Source organism: Drosophila busckii, chromosome 3L, assembly GCF_011750605.1.
Source record: "Drosophila busckii strain San Diego stock center, stock number 13000-0081.31 chromosome 3L, ASM1175060v1, whole genome shotgun sequence".
NCBI classification, from domain to species: domain Eukaryota; kingdom Metazoa; phylum Arthropoda; class Insecta; order Diptera; family Drosophilidae; genus Drosophila; species Drosophila busckii.
The window spans coordinates 7,177,354-7,199,653 of NC_046606.1; the positions used below are offsets into that span (position 1 = coordinate 7,177,354).

At 42.2% G+C, this 22,300-nt stretch overlaps 4 protein-coding genes across 15 annotated transcripts in view; 3 read left to right on the plus strand and 1 right to left on the minus strand.

Moving 5' to 3' along the window:
- The window catches only part of LOC117134645, a 13,681-nt gene extending 8,632 nt beyond the window's left edge, over positions 1–5,049 (plus strand). The window contains exons 1-2 of one of the 2 annotated variants that reach the window (XM_017987295.1): positions 2,618–2,672; positions 2,871–5,049. In XM_017987295.1, the coding sequence (XP_017842784.1) occupies positions 2,947–4,977 (2,031 nt within the window). In that variant the 5' untranslated portion in view covers positions 2,618–2,672; positions 2,871–2,946 and the 3' untranslated portion in view covers positions 4,978–5,049. Of the gene's footprint in view, positions 1–2,617; positions 2,673–2,870 lie in introns of those variants that run through there. The other variant, XM_033293855.1, reaches the window with a different exon arrangement.
- The window catches only part of LOC108600005 (ankyrin-3), a 42,770-nt gene extending 30,304 nt beyond the window's left edge, over positions 1–12,466 (plus strand). For 7 of the 11 annotated variants that reach the window (XM_033293847.1, XM_033293849.1, XM_033293848.1 and 4 more), the window contains 4 exons: positions 5,461–5,529; positions 5,892–6,332; positions 6,486–6,710; positions 7,133–11,912. In XM_033293847.1, the coding sequence (XP_033149738.1) occupies positions 5,461–5,529; positions 5,892–6,332; positions 6,486–6,710; positions 7,133–11,871 (5,474 nt within the window). In that variant the 3' untranslated portion in view covers positions 11,872–11,912. Of the gene's footprint in view, positions 1–47; positions 2,673–5,460; positions 5,530–5,891; positions 6,333–6,485; positions 6,711–7,132; positions 11,913–12,117 lie in introns of those variants that run through there. The other 4 variants (XM_017987290.2, XM_033293854.1, XM_033293850.1 and 1 more) reach the window with 4 other exon arrangements.
- A 1,420-nt stretch (positions 12,467–13,886) lies between these two features.
- Positions 13,887–16,681, plus strand: LOC108600902. The gene is made up of 3 exons (XM_017988729.1): positions 13,887–14,468; positions 14,751–15,411; positions 15,485–16,681. The coding sequence occupies exons 2-3, from the start codon at positions 14,760–14,762 to the stop codon at positions 16,579–16,581; spliced, it is 1,749 nt and encodes a 582-aa protein (XP_017844218.1). The 5' UTR covers positions 13,887–14,468; positions 14,751–14,759; the 3' UTR covers positions 16,582–16,681.
- Positions 16,682–16,767: 86 nt separating this feature from the next.
- Positions 16,768–17,752, minus strand: LOC108600903 (peptidoglycan-recognition protein SD). Its single transcript, XM_017988730.1, has one exon. The coding sequence runs from the start codon at positions 17,715–17,717 to the stop codon at positions 17,151–17,153; it is 567 nt and encodes a 188-aa protein (XP_017844219.1). The 5' UTR covers positions 17,718–17,752; the 3' UTR covers positions 16,768–17,150.
- Positions 17,753–22,300: the final 4,548 nt, after the last annotated feature.

Sequence of the window (22,300 nt, forward strand, 5' to 3'; positions counted from 1 at the left end):
CCTAGTTAAGGCAGAAGAAATCGCCAAGCCGACAACAGACAAGTCTGTAGTAGAATTAGATGAGAAGCCAAAGACCGCAGTTGATGAATCTAACAAATCAAATAAAGACGATGTGCTTAATCTCATAAAAGATGTGCAGGCAGTTACATTAGATACTTCGCACGAATCAAAAGAACAAAATGTAGTTGAAATTGAAAATTTGATTGTTGACAAGTATTTAGTTGCAGAACAAGAAGATTCTAGAACAGTTCAGCAGATTGTGGAGGAGACATTAAGGGCAGGGGATGAAGAAGTGAAGAAGATTGTTGATGAAACTCTCCGTAGTGTGCAATTGCAGAAAGATGTGTATTGTCACGAAAGCAAGTTATCTCAAATATCTGAGGATGAGCGTACTGTTGATCAAATTGTAGAAGAAACATTGAAAAATGCAAACGTCAGTACTATAGTAAAGCAACAATCCTTAGTAAAGCAACAATCCTTAGTTTTAGATGAAAGTTTAAAGGCAGTAGACAATAAAATTGATGAGAGTAAAGAAGCAAAGCCAGTAGCATACTTTGTCAAATTAGATGATAAACAACTAGAAGAACCCGTTAAAGCACTACCAAAGAAAGTTACCAAAACTTTAGACGTTAAAAGTAGTAAAGTGAAAAGTGCCACAACAAAAACTGTAGGTACAGTTAAAAAGGTTAGTAAAACAGCAGTAAAAGGTGAAAAAATCAAGGCTGAGCCAAAGAAAGCACCGTTAAAGCAAACCAAAACGTCAATTAATGTAAGCAAGCAATCAATTAAAATTGGCCCCACAACAACGACTGAAAAACCGAAACCACCCAAGAAAACCGAATCCAGAAGGTCGATAACAAGTTCGACTTCAACTACAGCAAGCTCAGGTTCATCAACAAGTCGCGTAATAAGCGAACTTCACTTTGAAAGATCAGCCAGTCCAGCGTCAAGCTCAATCTTTTACGAAAGTCATACACAGGGGGAAAATAGTCGTTCCACTACACCCCGGCCACGAGTAAAGACCGATGTAACGCGAATACCATACAATGCCTCAGTTAGATCGCTTAGTCCAACAGCTAAGACGACAAAGAAAGTGAAAGATACAAAAACTACAGCAAATGTGCAAAAACAAATGAGAACTAAAACTACGGCCAAGAGCGCCACAAGAGAAGAGAAAAGTGTAAGTGTTAAAGCAACCACAAGCCGCATAAAGACACCAACGCCAGCTGCAACAACACACAGATACATGCAACCAACCTTGGCGACCAGCATGCGCTTTGGTCTCAATGCAGACAGCGAGAGTCGCAGCGTAACGCCGGCACCGCCAAAATCACCAGCACCACCCAAATCCCCAACCACACCCAAAACCAAGAAAATAACAAGTGCCTTGACAAAAAACTCTGCAGCTGAACCAAAGGTTAAGAAAACTAGCACGGAAAGGTCTAAAGTATTGACCAAGCGTGGTTCACAAAGCGACAGCAAAGAGTCATTAAAAAGTACCGAACGCCTTTACAAAAGACAAGCATCCAAGGAGCAGCAGCAAGCAACAAACGTGATAGGCTCCAAGAGCCAACAAACAATAAACAAAAGCCTAAAGACACAATCAGCTAATTTAACTAAAACAATTGCCTACCAACAAAGAACAACAACAACTTCCATAGCAACAACAGATAACAGGCAGAAGCAAGCGCTGACTTCTACGACTACGAAAACTCGCACTAAGCTACCGGTTAGCGCAACTTCCGCAACAAGGACTGCAACTAAGCTAAGCAACAAAAGTGATGAAAACGCAACCAAACCTCAGTTAGACAATAAGAAAACAGTTAGGCGCGTCGCTAGCAAGACTATAGAGCCAAAACTACAGAAACAAATGAAGGACACAATGAATGAGTCGAGCACCACAGCCAGCGGCAGCACCAGCGCCAGTGGCTCTTCCAATAGCACGCGGCGTAGCGTGCGCTCCGTCACAATTAGTCGCAAAACAGACAAAGAGCAAACGAATCAGAAGCTATCCGAGAAGAAAGCAACGACTACGGCTATGGTGCGTATGCATAGGGAGCCCACAGCCAGCACCGCTGCTGTTAGCACTGTGCTGGTCGATGACGATTACGAGGTGATAACTATAAAGTCCAGTGATAGTACAAAAAGCACTACCTCAACTTCATCTGGTAGCAGCAACAGTCGCAAGTTGCTGACCAGCGAGGTGTTCACCAAGACTTTCGGGCCCGACAAGCCGCTGGAGGTAATCTATCGCCAGCCCGACTTTGATGTAGCCGAGCAGACTATAATACGCACACAGGCGTTTGCAAATGAGCCGCAGCGCCAGACAAACGAGTTTGATGTCAGTTTTATAGATACCACCGATTCCAGTCTCTCCGACTCCATTGCACTGCCCATGTTTGGCGCTGGTGAGCCAGAGCGTCTGCTTGCCGCCAGTCCGGGCTCACCCAAGCCCACGCGCAGTCCACTGGCGCTAATTGAGGAGACGCTGCGGCGACACCATCACCAGCACCAGCATCAACAACAACAGCAGCAGCAGCAACCACTTGCTGTAGCGGGGGGCAGTGCACAGGACTCAGTTTTGCAAATGCAGAGCGTTGAAAGCGTTAGCATTGTGACGCTGAGTGAGAGTCGCCAGCAGACAGAGTTGCAGCCAGCTAGCACATCAAAAGGTAACTTAGCCATATAAGCACACACACACACACATATATATATTACACACACACACACACATATTTAGTTTAAAGCTTTCACACATAGCTTTGCTGCGATACCCATCAAGCTTAGAGAGATTTCGTTTCTAATACTTTTTCTAATTGTTAACCATTGCATTTTAAATAAATTAATTTCAACTTGTTTTCCACAACTAGCAAACGCAAATAATTAAACCCAATACTTAAGCAAGCAAACAAATCAAAAAGCAACAACAATAAAAAACCCACCAATATGTCCAAGAAACTACCAACTATATCCGTAACTGCTGAGCAGCAAACCAAACCAAAGCAAGCCCATTCCAGCTCCAGTTCAAGCTCCCACGACAGCTACAGCAATGACATGGACTATGGCAACAACGGCGGCGGCGTCACCGACGTCGAAGATTTCGATAGTCAAATGGAGCAGCTTAAGCCGCGCTCCAGACGCAATTCCACCAGCAAGCAGCCAGCAAAACCAACTGATAATGATGTAACCGATGTAGAAGACTATGACACTGAATCTGACGATGAGGAGAAGAGCACTGCCTACCCCGAGTTGAAGCTGTCGCTGCGTGAGTTCTTGCAACAAGGCCTGCAACATCAAATGGCTGTAGACAACGGTGCCAAGGAGAGCTGCGAAATCAAAGCGGGCAACTTTCTGCAAGCACAAGATCTGAATGGCTTGGACAATTATCTAACCGACTGCGAGGATTACGATACAGACTCTGAGGTGGACTACGACGGCTGTGAGAAATCTGTGTGTGTGAATTTAGATCAAGCTGTGGGCGATCAGGGACGCGTCAGCATAGCTGATGGCGAAAAGCATGAGGATGACTCTGATCACTACGAGGATGTGTCGGTTATCAGCGACATAAGCGATCTGGCCTCAGCTATGTCTGACTGCACGGGCATAGGCGTGCGTAATATGTCGCAGGACGAGCTGCTGCAGCTCTCAGGCAGCAACAGCGAGGAGGTTTGTCAAATCGCCTGCTCTGGCAGTGAGTCAGAGTCTGGCGGCGCGGCAGCCTGCAGCAGCGCCAGCTACAGTGAAGCCAGCATTGCACCCATAGACGTGGCTTTCATTGGCGCCAATGGCGTGCCCAGACGCAACTCCAAGTGCTTGCCCAAGCAATTTTTGCAAGTAGCTGCCAAGGCTGAAGATGTGTTAACCGATGTGGAAGGCATTGATGACTCGGCAGCTGAGGATAGCTTTGATAATGAAGCTGAAGATGAGCAGTCGATACCACATGCAGTTATACTAGCGCCTGGCGATGATGGCTGCTGTCTTACTGATGTTGAAGATATTTGCTGTGAGGATGTATCGGGCGCCAGTGCAGCAGCTGAGCCATTGAGTGTAGCTCTCGAATTGCTGCCGCTGCCACAGCGCGAGGTTATTGAGCTGAAGGAGGACGAGCATGGCGACACTACCACCAATGTCATGCCCATGGAGAGCAACTATGAGTTTGGCATCTACAATCAGCTCAAGGATATTGCAGCCACCGATAGTGAAGACTACTCTTGTGCTGACGACTGCAGCTTGAATGTTTCGCTAGCCGAGGAACTGGGCTTGGGTGGTGTCAGTCTTATAGAGAATGAAGTTATCGTATCCAATGAGCTGTTGAAGCAGCAGCAAAACAAACGTCTAGAAGTACACTCCAATGCAGAGTCGGTAACAGATGTAGAGGAAATCTTTGTAGCCGGCACCAATCGCCGCAAGAAGTTGAAGACACGCACGCTGAGCAAGGGCAAGGGCAAGCTGCTGCTGCAAGTGGCAGCGAACAACAGTGCTGGCCACACTGATGTGGAAGATATGGAATTGAGCGAGTGTGAGCTGCCGCCAGGCATGCGGCGTGTGGAACAGCTAAAGCAGCAGGCCAAGGCGCAAGGATCAAGCGATACTGAAGAGACCGACTCGACGGATGAGGCAACTGATCCGCCAGCTGAGGCGCTAGAGCCGCCCAAGCCCAAGCTGCAGCCTGCAGTGCACTTGCGCTTGCTCAAGGAGGATGTCAACATAAGTAACCAGAACACTGACATTGAGGATGTGCAGCTGCCCTCCGATGCAGAGGATGTGCTAGAGCTGCCGGCCATACAAGTGGCCAATGCGAACAGCAAAGAGCTCAACGATATGCTAAATGAAAGCTACACTGTGGTGCATGATCGCACCGGCAGAGTCTTCAATGCCCAGGCGGAGCAGCAGCAGCTGAAGCGCGTCATGCGCGATGCACACACAGATGTGGAGTATGTGGAGTCCGATGAGTCTGCTGCGCGCGGCGGCAACTAGTCAAAGTCAAAGCTTAAGCAAAAACCAATTAAATCAAAAATTAATACTAGTTAAGCAACTGTCTAATATAAATATACACACACACAAGCGCATATTGTAAGTAAAAAACAAATTCAAAATATTGTCATTAAAACAAATTCATGTTCAATTGCCACACACACTCACACACACAGCAATAGAATTAAAAATCAAAAGCAACAACTCAGCCTGCCTTAAATTAACTCTGTCTACGCTCGTTCGTTAATTAACTTAACTACTAACAATTTTATTTAAGCGTCGTTTTAACCAAAAACCCAACTAACAATACTAAGTATTTAGTGCTAACAAAAAAGTTCTTTGGCGTCAACTTTTCAGTTTGTTTGTTCTTTAATTCATTTGTAGCGTATGTTTAATAAACACGTAATTGCTTTTAGTTTAATTTTATTAAATGCAATCTGTATGTAATTAACAATTTGATTAATATTCTCCCATCTACATTTGCAGCTGCACTAGAAAAGTCGAGCCTAGAGCAATCGTTCATATTGCCTACTGAGCAGTTAAGTCAAGAAATCGGTAAGTACAATTAAAATTTTACATCAATGTATATTTTGTAGTTTTTTTGCGCTTCATGTCTAAATGTCTATTATTTATGTATATGGCAACTAATCAACACTAATGCAATTAGAGCTCAAAGTTATTTTAATAAAATATCGCTCACCATCAACAAGCTTAAAAATGAACTTCGTCCAACACTTTATCAAGCACTCTACTCATCTAATCATCATTTATTTTCATCAAACATTTACAAATACAAATAAATTGAAATATTGCACACATTTCGCTAAACAAAACGCTTCTCATGCCGCTTACTGTTTACTCGAATTTCCAAAACAAAAACTATCTCTCTCTATGTAAATGTGCAATTGTTTTCACAGGTGATGTTAAAGTTGGTGAAGTTCATTTTGCTGTGCATGATATTGATGATGATAATGATGATGATCTTGAGCTGGCAACGCGTATACGCGAGGAAGCCAAAATTCTAGTCGATAATGTGCTTGAAGAGAGCGTTGAGTTTATTGAGACTCATGGCCCGGGGCAGGCCAATGGTCATCATGATTTAGTCAAGCATGAATATAATTCAGAGAGTGAGAATTATGCCATAACATGCGATGATATTGTTGGCGTTGATGTTATCAAGTCGCCCACTATTGAGTCCATGTCGGGCAAATCATTCGATGATAATATGAGTTTTACCGATGAGCACATTAATTTACCCTTGCATGCAACTACAGTGAGCACACAATATCAGCAACAACAACAACCACAACAACAGCAACAGCAGCAGCAACAACAACAACAAAAAGAAGCAACAAAAGGTAATTAATATTAAAGCAGAGACAATTGCAGTGCTAGAGCTTAGGCCAGAACTATAACTTAGACTTAGACTAGCGACAACATACCCTATATCAAAATTTATTGTATTCCTTTGTTTGCTGCCATATGCCCTATAAACCGAACTATGTCTGTAGTTAGACGCATAGCGCACAAAATTGATAAACTAGCCACAGATCTAGAGGATGTAAGCGCGAGTTTTGATGCTGCCTACGAGGCGAATGTGCCAGAGGATGAGCTCAGTGCGCTGCAAGCAGATTACTCAAAGCTCAGTTGGGACGACAGTGTGTCGCCCACGACAAATACAATGGGCGATCAACAGCAAATAACGCCCGATAATGATTTACAAGACTTGTTGACAGGTATAGTCATGGCTAAAAACGAAAAGCTAAAACTGCTTACCAAAATTTGTTGTAGTAGCGATTGTATTGTACAAATTATTATATAACTAAAATTGAAAAAAAAAAAACAAAATACTTTTTGTTCAAGTTGAGCTCTAATTGCATTTATCAAATTTAAAACATTTTTGATTTTGCGGCAAATGTTTCATGTTTTTAATCAATAATTTAATGCATGTCCATACACTATATACTCTATATGTAAACTAACCTAATGCATCCCCCATCACCTCATAAATCTGTTATTTCTATCTACTCTCTATTTCTATTTCTGGCAAATCTCTTTGTGTTGAAACTCTCTGTTTCTTTTTCAAATCTTTAGTTCTCTCGACTTCTCGCAACACTTTTAAAATTGCTTTTATTTTCCACACCCATTGTTTTTGTAGCAACAGACGGCGATTTACTACCAGTTACAACTGAAACCACACCCGTACCACCAGCAACTATAACGACGGATAGTCAAGACACACCCACACCAAAACCACGCGTACTCAAAGCCAGCTCCCCCGTCAGCACTACCTCCGCACCAACTCCCATTGGAGCACCAACCGATCTACCATTGGACTCAGCCCTTGATGCGCCCGTGCCCAAGCCGCGTGTGCCCATCAAGCATACCGAGCAATTTGAAAACTTAGCCGCCCTGGGCGAGCAATCAGATAGCATTAGTCTGCGTAGCCTAGACTTTACCGAGGAGCTCTCCAAAACCGATGAGCCCTCCACCGAGCTGTCCATGTCCACGCAGCTGCGTGGCATAGTTACGACTACAACCACCACAACTGCCTCGGATCAAACCGAAAGCTTTGAGCCCACAAGCGAAATATCTGTAGACGATGCTGATACAGAAAAGTCCGAGGCGGATGGCAAGACCACTAGCTTCTATATAGGTGAATCCAGTCGCAATGTTATAACCAAAACCAGCACCAAATCACCGCTGGATGAGCAGGCTCCCATGGATATGGGCATAGAAGCCAAGGATATTGGCCTAATGAAAGAAGCCTCTGTTGACTCAGATGAAGCCAACGATGCTTTCAAGGAGTACATTACAATGAAACCAGATGATGCGCCCGCTATGGATAGCAAAATAGCTAGACAAGGCTCTGAGACACGCAATGATTTGCTGGAGTTCGAGCAGTTGGATAAAGAAAAGTCTAGCGAAGCTAAGCTAAGCAAAGTAACCACAGAGGAGAGTTTGACAACCTCAACAGGCTCGAGTGGACGCGCTTTGATAGAAGTGCAGCCCTCAGGCAGCGAAGATCCAGACGAGTCTAGCAAGGAAATACCAGAAATAGTGAATACTGTTGTAGAGAAAACAGTGGATAAATTTGAGCTGCCGCTAGAAAAGAGCGAATGGGAGTTCTCCGAAAAGGCAGCGGGTAAGCCCAAGGTGGTGCATTCACCACAGCAGCAGCCACAGGCAGAGGCAAAAACATTTGAGGAGCAAGAGCAGCCAAAAGCTGTAAAGGTGGAGTTTGAGCTCAGCAGTGAGCCACAAGTTTACAGCGCTGGCGAGGATCTGTCCTCCTTTATAGGCATACCAGAGATGCAAGTTTCAAGCATCGATAGCACACAACCACCCGAAGGACTCTTTGAGACAAGCGTTAAGGAATCTTTGAATAGACAAGCAGCCATGGCTTATTATGCGCCAGAGCAGCCAAGCTCATTAGGATTTGTATCCACAGGCACAGCTGAGGACTTTAGCTCCATGGAGGAGCATTCGACTAAGGAGGAACACGCTTCATTGGGTTTTGTTTCGACTGAAACAGCAGAGGACTTTAGTTCTATGGAGGATTACTATACGGAGCGTTTAGCTAGCGACACTGTTGTGGCATCTGTCTCTGATAAATCTCTGGAGCAGCAGCCCATTGACTTGGTAGTGCAACGCGTCAAGTCCGCTGCTACGCCAGACTCTACAAATCGTTGGTCCATACCCGATGTGGATAACTCTAGCTCCAGCGATAGTTTGGCCAAGACGCAAAGTCGTCCGCTCTCCTCTGATATAGAAAATCTGCTAACAGGCACAGGCACATCGAGCGAATATCAAACAGCACGCGAGTTCACCTCAACTACTTCCTATCGCGATGGTACGGAGTACATAAGTGCAGTAAGCACCTTGAACAGCAGCAGTGGCAAGTCCATAAGCTCGCATGAGAGCATGCGCAGCTTGGACTCACAGTCGGAAATGTCGGCTAATATACTAAGCTTTGATGTATCGGAATTGTCTGAAACTTTGGTAGCTTCTTCAACAGAAGCGGACGCCTTGGAGGCCGAAGAGCTGGCCAGACTTAAAGAGCTGCGCGCTGACGATGATGATAGCGATGAAAGTTTGGAGCTGATTGCTCAAGCTGCAGAGCAGCAAAGTCTTATGAAGCGTTCGCAGGAAATGATATTCAAGCCCAAGGCAGAAATGGAAATGGAAACTGTGCAAATTGAAGCGTATCCAAAGCCCAAGGAAGCGGAACGCACTTGGGGTCTAGCGTATCCTTTGGCCGAAGAGGAACCTAAAGTAGACAGTCCACGTGATGTTGAGGATATATTGCTCTACCATGGCGATGCTAGAAAGTCCATTGATGACAGCAAGCTGGCTTCCAGCTTGGATGAGGGCAGCATTTTGTCCGTCAGCATGTCCAGCACTTCAAACATCGATACAGTAGTGGAGAATTTGGATGATTTAGTAGGTTCCGTGGGCTCAGCTTCGTTGACAGGCATTGAAGGTTTCCAATATGCACATGAGGAGCTGGCGCCAGCAGCAGATGAAACTACATTTGTCATGGAGCTGGAGAGCAAAGAGCATTCGCCATCAGACTCTAATGCCAGCACGCCACCTGGCGGTGAGTCCAAGCGACGCGGTCATAAGCGCAACGAGAGCACCACCATAGCAGCTGAGGAATTGAAACAGCTGGATAAGGAATTGGCACCGCTGGGTGGTGAGGGTAAGGAGTCGGAAAGTGAGTCCGATACAGATCCTTATGAGTCGGAGTACGCGCGTCAGTTTCGTTCACCCAAGGAGCGCAAGCATAAGAAGCGTAAGCAAGCGGCAGCGGAAATGGATCACAGCGCTGAACTAGAGAAGCGTCCATTTACGCCCTCGCAGCTGGTGGCCGAGATTATAGTAGAAGACAGCGCTACCGAGGAGCTGGAAGCCGAAGCGGCTATGATAGAAGAGCGACGACCTTCGCAGAATATGCTGGACTATTCCAACATACCAGATATAATGGTTACAGAGCATGTCAAGTCACCCATCGAAGAGGAGCAGAGCGATGATTTTCCGGAGAAAACTTTGTATAAAGTGCGCACCGAGGAGCAGCTGAACAAGGCGAGCGCAGAGGAGAAGGAATTGGATTTTCAGCGACGCGTGCAGGAGCAGTATAAGCAAAAGCTAGAGGAGCTCAAGCGCGCTGAAGTGGGCGCTGACTATGATGACAGCAGAGCTGCAGACTCACCGGACTCATTCGAAATGGTGGAGCAGCCGGATATAAGCGATGAATTCGTCATCATCGAAGAGGTGGCCAAGGAGGCAGGCGAAGTGGACTTGGGTGGCAAAAGCATCAAAATCAAACCAACCAAATACGAACAAAAACATGACGCAGATGTGGAAAAGATTATAATCAAGAGCGCACCTGCAGATCCCAAACTGGGCTCACAGCTCTACAAAGATGATTTGAACTTTGAGTTTGAGGAGAGTCCACCCACTGGCGCCAGCAGCAGCAGCGAGCCGCAGGAGGAGAGCGACAATAGCGAAACTGCAGCAGCGAACAAGCGTTGGGTGGAAATGCAATTGACGGATACACAGCTGCGTTATCCTTATGATTTAACAGGCGCAGTGCTGGAGGATATCAAAGAGGAGGACGGTGAATTTGAAGTGGGCAGCAGTCGCATAAGCAGCTTCAAGGATTCGTTTTCAAGCACGCCGGAGTATGATATGGCAGCTCGTCGTTATCATGCGCGTGGTGAGCATGACGATGTGTCCATGAGCAGCTTGCAGGAATTCGAGTCACTGGAGCAGGCCATATCGCTGGAGAATCGCACGCGTGCAGCTGCTGGTCATCAAGGCTCAACAGATTCAAGCAATGGCAGCTTTACTCGACGCTATATGGTCAGACATAGCGCGAGCGGCACAGCGCCAGGCGATGATGTATCCATCAGCAGCCTAAAGGACTTTGAGGGCTTGGAGAATGCTTGCATTGAAGCGCATTTAATTGAAATCAAAGCCAAGGAGGAGGCAGCGCTGCTGTCGCGCTCCGATGAGTCGAACAAATCAAATGGCAGCGATAATGGAGCCGCTGGCAATGTGGTAATGACCAAGGTTACACGCACAGTTACCCGCACTGAGGTGTTGCCTGGTGGACAACAAGCGCAGGATTTGGAACTATTGCTCAAGCAACAGCTGGAGGATAAGGCAACGGTTAAGCTGGTGGACTTGACCAGCACAGAGCTGGATACGAAATCAAAGATTGACAGTCAAGATTCGGAAAAGGACAGCATTGATAGCATGGAAATACGCAGCAGTCATGACATGATGACCAGCAGCATGGAGAGCTTTGATATATCCAAAGATGCAACCACACGCTCTGACATTGACTCGTTGGAGATTGACAAGCGTCATTCGCGTCAGGAGAGCATCGAATCGTTTGCGGATGAGCAGCTGGACCTGATGTCCAAGCTGGTTAGCGGTGGTGCGGGTGGTGTAACGCTAGGCGATGGTTTGACTACGACAACAACAACAACGACCACCAGCACCGATGCGGATGGTCAGGAGCATACAGTAACGCGTGTTATAACCACAACAACGGTGACAGGTGGCGGCAGTGGCATAATGGAGCTGCCGCTGGACGCCAGCAGCATGTCTAAGGATGTCTCAGTGGATTCACTCTGCATAGAACAAACAACCAGCTCGGCAGGCACAACGGCTACGTATCAAACCAGCGCTGGCAACTCACAAATGTCTGGCAGCATTACCAGCTGTGCCTCAAGCACGCTCATGGAGGATTCGTATCCTGGCATGCCGACTAGCATGTCAAGCTCACAAATGTCGGCCAGTTTTTGGTCGCACGATGAGTCCACCGTAGTTGAAGATGAAACAAACAAGACGCAGCAGCAACAACAACAACCACCACACAAATCTTAAACAACAACAAAAAGAAAGTGCGCTAAATTAATAATGGCTAGGTAAGCAAGGCTACGCGGCTTTTAGTTTAACTACTTTTTATGTTGACTACTGTATTAATTTTAATTTTTTCAAAGAGCTCAACTTTGATGCAAAAGCAAGCAAAGATTATAACGCACTATAATCTTTGTTTATATACACATAATTTAACTGATCTAAACGCCAAATTGAAACTAACTTTACACTTATTTCTTTTAATTATTACAGACAAGCTGCTGAGCTAAACTTTGACTTTGAAGTAACCAAACTTCCCAACTTTGAACATTGCTGATTTGAACCAACTTAACGACATTATAACCTAGCTAATTCATATATCTAAACATTTTAAATGAAATTGTAATGCATACATGAGTTTTTTATTATTGTAAACAACAACAATATATATAACGCATATATATATTTTATATATTTATAAAAATTCATGAAACCGAGAAATTGTTTAGCTGTTTACGCATATTTTCTATAATTGGCTTTAATGTTTCAACTTATCGAACTTATTTGTGCTTAATGCGCTGTTGTCATATTATAATAATTAAAAGACAATTTGCTTTTAATTTTGATGTAGTTATACTAAATATGAATATGTATGTTTAAAAATCGCTTATTCTTGTAGTTTTAATTTAAGCAAAATATACAAAACCCAAAAACGGAGAAGAAATTTATGTGCATGTGGAAAAGCGCGCATAGAGCAAAGCAGGCCTGGACAAAAGTGAAGAGAGAAATGCTTTTAAAGTCTCATTTTTTTACAAGAACCAAGCTACATTTTTAACGCTTGCATATTTTAACGAGAAATATACATACATGCATATAAAAATATACAATAAAAATAAAAAGCGCCCTATAAACTGCATAGCTAAAATTTAACAAATATATATACAAACAATATATGGTAAACTATTCACAGCATACAACAATATACAACCGAAAACCAAAAGCTAATTTTCGTAATGCACATCTTTGACAGTGTATTTATAATAAACATAATATTTAAAATAAAAAATAAATTTACAAAACACATTTAAAACTTTTAGCAGCGCCACTCGAATGGCTGAATAATAAAAATAATATTTGTGTTGAAAACATACAAGAAAAATACCAAAAAAAAAAGACATTATTTGTATTGTAAACCACACACGCATATGATTAACCAAATAAAATGCTTAATAAAAAAATAAATGGAGTTTTTATTAAAAATTTGGAGGTCAACATACCGAGGCTTGGGAGATTAAGAAGTTTAATTGCTAAACTTTTTAGGCATTCGCCATTAAATGCCAACAAATTTGCAAAAAAGTTTGCAATTAACTGCTCGAGTTATTGTGACTTTTACTAGTTATTTTGATTTTTATTTCACGCACTCCATTGACAACTGATGTCGTTTGCAGATTTGGAAATATTTAAATAGTATAGTTAAATGTTTATAAATATGCACATTTAAATACATAGTTTATTCAGCTTAATACTCAATATGAAAATTAGCGATAACGTGGCGGACACAGAAATATCGATAGACAATTGAATTTGCGCGCAATAAGAAAATTAAATTTAATTAAACTGTCAGTCAAGCAAAATATGAAATGCTAATAACATAAATTTAAGCCAATAACTGGAGCAACAGTTGAAGAACATAAATCGAAATGTTAAAGGACAATAACATTTTGTGTTAGGAGCAAACGATAAATCATTTTAACAGCAGCAGGACAAACGAACCAACTGATTCGCTGGAACTAAACAATAAAAACAAACGTAAAGAAAAGAAGAACGCTGTGATGCTTAACAGTTAAGCATATGAAGCATTACAGTTAACTAATAATTGCATATAAGTAAAATTAAATTGCTTAAGCTTGTTGTTAAAATTGGAACTAGTTGACTACGCATGCCAGTTCCGCGCGTCAAATGAACGCGTGAGTCGACAACCCTGCGCAACAGCTGAGCTAACAGCTGACGACACTTCGTGCGTACAAAATTGGAAAAAATAAGAAAAAGAGTCAAGCAGGCAGTGTGTGAAAAATTTAGCAAAAATGTGGTATTTATTTAAATAAATTTATTAAATAGCTGCAGCGTAAAGCGTTAGGCAAGAAAATTGTATAAATTTAAGCGCACAAGAAACCCAAAGCAATGAATTAGCTTCCGTAAGAAAAGACTTAGAGCGTCGCTGTGCTGCAAACACACTTGACAAAAATTTTGAGGACGGCCCGAACGAAGCCCACAGAGCAAAGCAAAGCAGATGACAGATGCAAAATTGTGTGCGACGTGCGAATTTGATGTGAAATTTGTAGAAGATAAAGATAAGCAACGGTTAAAGGGGCGCTGCTGCAAACAATTCTAATTATACAACAGCGCAACTGAAAGTGTGTGCCCCCAACCCTCTCTCCATCTGAATATAAGCCAAGAACGAAACTAGTTATACACACAGCGGCCTTAAAACGGCACGGGGCACGGTACAGGTAACGGGAGCAGCAGCAGTAGCAGCGGCATCAGCAACGGCAGCAGCAGCAGTAGCAACAGCAACGACGACGACGACGCAGACGAAAGGCAAATCGGCGCAGCGGAGTGCGAGGGTGAGTTAAAAATCGATTTGTTGCACACACAACACACACACAGGCACACGCACACAGACGAAGGCGACAACCCTGCATTTACGAGGGCGCTGGCACACCAAGTGGGCGGGGCGGGGTACGCGCAGGAACGTATGTGGACGAGAACTGATTTTGATGTCGTTGATGCTTTCGATTTTTTTTTCTTATGCATTTTACTCTCGCTCTCTCTTTCTCGCTGGCTGGCTCTCTCTCGCTTGCTCGTTACCTGGGTGTTTATGTATGTGTGTGTGTGTGTGCGTGCAGCCACTGGCAATGGATAAAATCAAACTAAAGGTGATTGGCGTGCTGCGCGAGCGCGACGGCGGCACGAATGTAAATCGCAGCAGCACGGGCATTTCAACGGCAGGCGGCATTGTGGGCAGTCATCAGGTGGGCAGCTTGGGCGTGGCCGTCACTATTGGGGTCACAGGGCAGGACAATGGCAATGCCAACGGCAGCAGCGACAATAATCATCTGAATGGCCACGCCCCGAACAACGATGCTGCGGCGAGTGCGTCAAATGAAACTGGTGCAGTCGCTGGCGTGGGCGCTGTCAATGGCAACGGCACAACGGGCGCTAGCGGAGCAGCACGCACCTCGGTGCTGTCACGGCCGCAGACTTCCAAAATCAGCGCACTGGATTTGGCGGGCATATTGAATACGCGTCGCCGCCTGGAATGGACCAAGGAATGGCTGCGCAAGAACCAAGCGGAATTCCTAAGCAAAGAGAATCTATTGAATGAGCTGCAGTCGCGCAAGGATGAGTGCTACCATTTGAATTACTTCCTAGCCATAACGGAGAGTCAGTTTCGGCATCTGGTGCAGAAGCTGGAGCCGATTATAAGTCAATATGCGCCGCAGCGCAAAAAGAAATCGTTTAGCGCCGAGGAGAGATTGGCCATAACGCTCAAGTATTTGGCAACGGGTAACAATAATAACTTTTGAAAATAACTATAAATAAATATGTTCATAACTAAAACTTTCTTTCGCTTACGTAGGTGAAGTGCATTCTTGTCGTAACTACTGCTTCCGTGCCTCGAAATTTGTGATAAACGAAATGATTGCCAATATCTGTTTGGGCTTCTACGAGCATCTCAAGGACCAATACGTGACACTACCAAAGACTGATGAACAGTGGCTCGCCTGCGCCACCGATATGGAGCGCAAACACCAACTGCCCATGTGCGTGGGCAATCTATTTATGCGCAGCATACAACTCCAGCATACGGCCAACAATACGGATGAACGCAAGCGTGCCAATGGCGGCAACAGCAATTCCAATTCAATTTCTGCTGCCGCAAACAGTGGAACGGGCATTATCTTCACAGCCATCGTTGATGCCGACAACAACTTCCAGCATGTGCAGGTGGAGCATGCCACACACAGCACACGCGCCACAGAGCTCTACACACAGTCCACTGCCAGGCTGGCCATCGAGCAGAAGCTGCACACGCTCAAGTCACAGACGGAGCAGCGCAAGGGCGGCGGCGGCGGCTTCTATCTAGCGGCAGATGCAGTGCTGCCCAGCAGCAGCTACGTGGTCAGCACGCGGAATATGCCCAAGGATACGGCTACCTATGCAGCGCTGGAGCAAATCAATGCGCATGCGGATCAAACAATGCGCATTCTATGCAACATGTTTCCCATTTTGGCGCAACCGCTGCGTGTGAGTGAAAAGCACATTGGCGAGGTCGTGCTCGGCTGTGTGGCGCTCTACAATTTTCTGCGCAAGACGGACACATCGTTTCGTAGGAATAGCGACAGCATAGTGCAGCAACGTGCTGGTCTGGAGCAGCCACAGCCAGCTTATGTGGATAGCGAGGATATTGATGATGATTGCATTATGCTCGCCACGGAGGAAGAGTTGCGTGAACGTGCCGAGTTTACGCCAAGTGTGGGCTTAACCAGCTGCTTTCAAAGCTTGCACGCGCAGTCGGGTGACACGCCCGAGGGACATGCCAAACGGGATTGGCTGCTGCAGCTACAGCAACAGCAGCAGCAGCAACAACAACAACAGCAGCAGCAGCAGCTACAACAACAACAGCAACAGTTGTCGTCGCAGCAGCAACCATTTGTCAATGGGGGTTTATATTAGTGCAATTTGTTTATAAGTTTAACTTTACGAATTTTTTTTCTGTGTATAGTTCCTTGTTTTCTCTAATTCTCTACTACTATATGATGTATATTTTCCAATACGCTGCTGTATACTGTTTTTCTTTTTAATTCGCAACTGGCTTCCAAGAGCTGCTCTGTTTTCTTCTTATGTGTAAAGTTAGTTTATGCTACATATATATATATATATATATATAAATTAAACATATATTTTTCGTATGTAATTATTTTTTTTGTTTTGTGAAATGCTATGTGATGTCTCAAATCTCTAATGTGGCCCAGTTGCTCCCGGGGAGCTTTTAAAAATTGCAAACAAAATTAGGCGCGAGATATAAAAGAAATGAAAAACAAATAACTAAAAAAAACATTGAATCAGATGATGATCAACAAAATTACAAGTTTAGTATTCGTAATTAAGCAGGCAAACAAATTATACATAATTATATTTACAAAATAAATGTGTAAGGAAACGGTCTTTACGTGTCGAAAAACTACAAAACTAAAAACAAAATAATGCTGTATTTTTCAATTAGAAATTAAGTAAATTGTGTACTAAACGTTGTTGCTCCATTGCGGCCACTTTTTGAGCAGCGCAAACAGCGCGTCGCCAGGACTTTTAGTGGCGCTCAGCTGACAATGCCCCAGCAGCTTATAATCTGCCTTCAGCTCGCCTTGTGCTACAGCATGTTGCAGCAAAGCCTGCGCAGCTGCCACAGCTGCCTCAGTGGGAGCTGCAGCATCAAAGTTTCCTATAAAAGCTATGCCCAAGCTGCCCGCATTATTGCCCACTGCTATGGCGCCTCTTTGACTGCTGCTGCGTCCGGCGTAGACTTTGCCATTGCCGCCAATTAAATAATGATAACTGATGTCCGAATATTTGAGTCCGTTCATATGAAAACTTTGTATTGCACGCACTTGAGCTGCACAGCTCTCATCATCGCTGCAGCCACGTCCTGCCGTATGCGCTATGACTGCTCGCTCCAGCGGCAACTCCATGGCTGTCAAGCCATCGCTTGCTGCTCTCGCCTGCCAATCCTCACGAGCTACTATGGAAAGTTCACACAGCGCAGCTGGCAGCAACAGCAGCAAAGTTACGACGAGCAATTTACAGTGAAACATTTCGCTTGGACAACTGTTGAGCAACTGAGCACTGAGCTGGGCAGGCACTGCGCACTTATGGCAAAGCAGATAAGCCCAGCATGCCACAGCAGCAGCAGCAATCTGCTTGCGATTATTTTTTTTTTATTTTCTAGGGGGCGTCACAGTTGAAACATTCGTATTAATCAATCAAGTAACAACGAGGGTGGTTAACAAAGTATTCAAAACTATAGGCAGAATTTTCTAAGCAGCGAAATATAGAAAATTTGCTTGATCAAGCTATAAAGCAAGCAGAGCTTAAGAGAAAAAGGCAAACTAAATAACAATCAGCAATAAAATTGCAAAATTTAATTTTATATTTAAAAAAATATTAAATCAATTAAAGAATTAGGCAAACAAAACCACACAAAGTCTAAAATAATAATCAGCTCTCTTAGAAATCATTAGAAAAAGCTCAATAGTAACACTTTTATAATATTGTATAACAAAAAAGTTCAATCTAAAATCAACTTCTTCTTAATTTCAGCACAAACTTTTCAAGCAACCCAGCAACAATCATCTACTTATAGTATGTTTACTTAAGCTTCCGTCATTCTTTCTTACACAAAGGGGAAGCACCCAAGTTTTTACTCACCAGTAAAATCTATGTTATTTCTGCTGGGGATTCACGCATTACCCGTAGTCTAAAGATATATTTTTCTTTTAGTTAAGCAAAAAAAATTAAAAAGTACCTCAATTTGACACAGATGTGCTTCACATAGTAATTTAATTAAAAAACTTTCGTAATTAAATGCAAAGGCAGCAAAAGAAATATAAAAAAAAATCAAATAAAACGCATAAAACGCCAAGCCAAGCATTTGGGGTTTGGATTTTGGTTTGGGGCGCGCGCTAAAGTGACAACGAAAATGCAAGTAAGCGACTCCAATTAAAGCCAAAGCTGCTTGCATATAAAATAATGTCATAGAAAAAAACAGAGAGAGAGACAAAGCCGCAACAAAAACCATAAAAAGTCAAAAAACTATGCGCCCAACTGATGAAGCAGGCGGCGGCCAAGGCAAAGGCAAAGGCAATTGAAATTGAAAAAAGATAAAATAAAATAAAATAAAATGTGCTCAAATTAAAAAGCAGTTCAGCTGTGGAATAAAACTGTTTAACTTGGAGTTTAAGCAAAGGATTGTGGGTCAGCCAGAGCTATAGATATATATCTGTGTCTATGAGTTTTACTTGTGTTTACATATATATTACACATAGTGTGTGTCGCACTTTTTGGACTAATAAAAGTTTTTAAGCTGTTTACATACAACTATTTTAAGTATGTGCTATAAGCTGCATTTAGCAAATTTTATGCACAATTGCAGTGTCTCTGTCTTTTTGGCTGATAAAAGTTTTAAGCTGCTTGCATATAAACATAGAGACTAAGTTATGTGTTGCTCAATTTAAGCGCATGATTAAATAAAAAATATTACAAAGCAATGATGACATGATAAAAAGTTAATATATTCCCCTCCTCCTCACTTATTTAATTGCAGACCCTTTAATCACAGCTGCCTCGATGTGAACTGATCGGCTGCTAAGCGAAGACTGCCCAGGAAATTTTATTTTATAGCTAAGCGAGCGCTAGCGACAGATCAGAGAGATCAGAGCTACTAGCGCTCTTCCAACTTGAACTCAATTTAGGACTTTTGTGCTCACGCACTCTTCGCTCACTATAAGCACTTAGCTTAACTCAGTTGATGCTCTCTATGGTTATACTTTGCTCAATACGTATACTTAAAATACTGTTGCTGCTTTAAGAGCTGAGACTTGTTTTCTATTTCGTCTATTAAGCTATTTTCATTGTTTCAATTTATGCAATTTTAAATTTATGTCACACTTTTGAACTAATAAAAGTTTTTAAGCTGTTTACATACAATTTTTATGCTCAATTGCAGGGTCTTTACTTTTCGCCTTATAAAAGTTTTAAGCATGGAAACTAATTTATGTGATGCTCAATTAAAATTCAATATTAAAGATTCAAAAATATATATAAATTAATAAGTAAATATGTGAAATTATTTGACAATAATATTTATAGTAATAAATTCTAGCTAAGAAACATTATACACTTGAACTTTTTATTTAATTTGTTTAATTGCTATAGACACAGCTGAACTGATCGGCTGCTCAGCGACGACTGCGTAGGAAATTTTATTTTATAACTAGCGACAGTAATAGAGATCAGAGCTAGTAGCGCTCTCGCAGTTAGAACTGAATTTACGACTTTTGTGCTCACGCACTCTTCGCTCAGCATAGGCATTTATCATAAAGTAAGTGGTCGCTCACTAGTTATTTTCTGTCGCTTTGCTTATTTAAGCTGAAGAACTGCGACTTGTTTGATATTTCGTGTTTTAATGTAAATTTCAATGCTTCAAGTTCTAATAAATAATATAATATAAATATAAAAATAAAATAAAAAAAATATAAAAAAAATATAAATAAATACATATTTATGTATATTCAAAACTGTTAAAAGTCGAAATAAGAAATAGAAAGTGTCACTTACCCCAACCACAAAGCGAAATTAGATGAGCAGCTTAAAAAAAGAAGAAAGAAATTATTAAAAATTTATTAACTATTTTGCCAAATGTTGCGTCTGAATAATTTATATAAAAACTTATTTTTTTAAAAATATTTAAATACACTTAATTGCTAAGTTTTATAAATAAATAGATAATGTAAGACTTGAGCATTGAACTTCAAAACAAACAAAGCTTTGCATTATTCCAAAAACTTGCATTAAATATGTCAAAAGCTTGACTCTCAAAACTTTCAAATCGCATGCTCTACATTTTTATGCGCATCGCAGAGTGCAATTTAGCAATTTGATTATTTAGCACATTTTTTGGCTAAGGGCCACGCCCAGTGTCGCCCGCACTCGAGTGTAAGCCGCGCTCATTTAGAAGCTAAAGTTGTTTGTTGGCTACGCCTGGCTCATTTGCAAAATTGTCAGATTTATTTCGCTAATTGCTGCTCATCCGTTTAATTAAAATTAAAAGAACTTGCAGCAGAAACTTAAAGGGAAAACTTTCTTTATTTTCTTTTTATTTTTTTTTTTTTGGTTGTTTGTTGTTGTCTGTGTGCATTTTGTAGAAAATTTCGCATTGGGCACGTTTAGATTTTACGTCGTGTTGCCTTTGGGGTAGATTTGCTAAAAACAAAAAAAATAAAAGCGAGCAATGTCATCCATGCTAAATTGCAAGGCAAAGTTTGCAAAGCACCTAAGCGCACACACACACAGACAAACAGAGACGTGTATGTGTCTGTGTGTGTGCATGGCCGTAAGACAAATAGGCTGTGATTTTCTCTAAATTAAACTGCTGTACATTGTTAAAGCTTGTCGCTTGGCATTTGGAAAAAGGTGTCAATGCTGCAGTGACAAAACCCACAGAAAGTTGTAACAACAACAAACTGAACAGCAGCTGCAGCTCAAGATGATTGTGGCGCGCTCTCTCTCTCTCTCTCTCACTCATTGAGGACTGACACTCCTCACTACTCATGGCTGTCAACATGAACCGGAAAGAGCAAAAGTTGCAACCGCAGTGAATTCTTTCGCCGCAAACTGTTGGGCTACACTTGCTCTCGCTCACACACACAACTTTCTCTCTCTAGCTGCTGCTGCTGCTGCGTGTTAGTTTTGTAATGCAATTTTTTGTTGTTGTTGCTGCTTGTGCGCAAACATTTTTATGACAACTTGCTTAAATTTCATAGCCAGCAACAACAACAAGCGTGACGCAAACTTATTTTGCAGCAAGAGTTCTCTGCTCGTTTTTTTTTTTGGAATTTCTGCAAACCTTTCTGGCACTGGCTAATGAATAAAGTTCTAGCTTATGTATTTGCCAAGCCTCGACTCGTTGATTTAAGTTTAAAGTGCCTGCCTGCCAATTTTTAAGGCTAAAGAGCATAAAGCTAATTGGCATTGCTGCTGCTGCGGTTTTCACTCGAAATTAAACGCAATAATTGTTGCAGAATAATTGACACTTGCTTGCTGCTGCTGGGGCCACTAAAATATTTATTACGATTATTGTGGTTACGCATACGACATGTGGTCCAAACGCTGCCAGGTTACAATAGCGCGCTTAATTGTTTTTTTACACTTGTAATTTCATGCTTGAATTCAAATTAAATGCGCTATAAAATAGTTTAAGCTCAAGATTAAATAAACATGATACTAACAGCATATCAATATCAAACTAATTGTGTAATTTTTTTTTAGTATGAAAATATTTGTTTCATTTTTTAGTCTAGCAAAAGTAAGTTCTTAAATAAACAATTATTGTAATTGACTTGTTGTTCTTATCAGCTAAAAACAAGCACAGTAAGCGCTCAATATTTATAACAAAATATGTAGCACAAAATAATTTTTATTAAATTTATAATGCATTTGGCTATGAAAAAAATGTAAATAAATATTAAATCTACTAAAATACTAAAAGCGCTCATAACAAATTGTTTAACATTTCGTTATATATTTTTGGAAAAAGTAATATTAAATATAATAATAAATATTGGAGGTTTTGGCGCTGTTAATTTTTTTTAAATTACAACTTACTAGAACTTCAACTAAA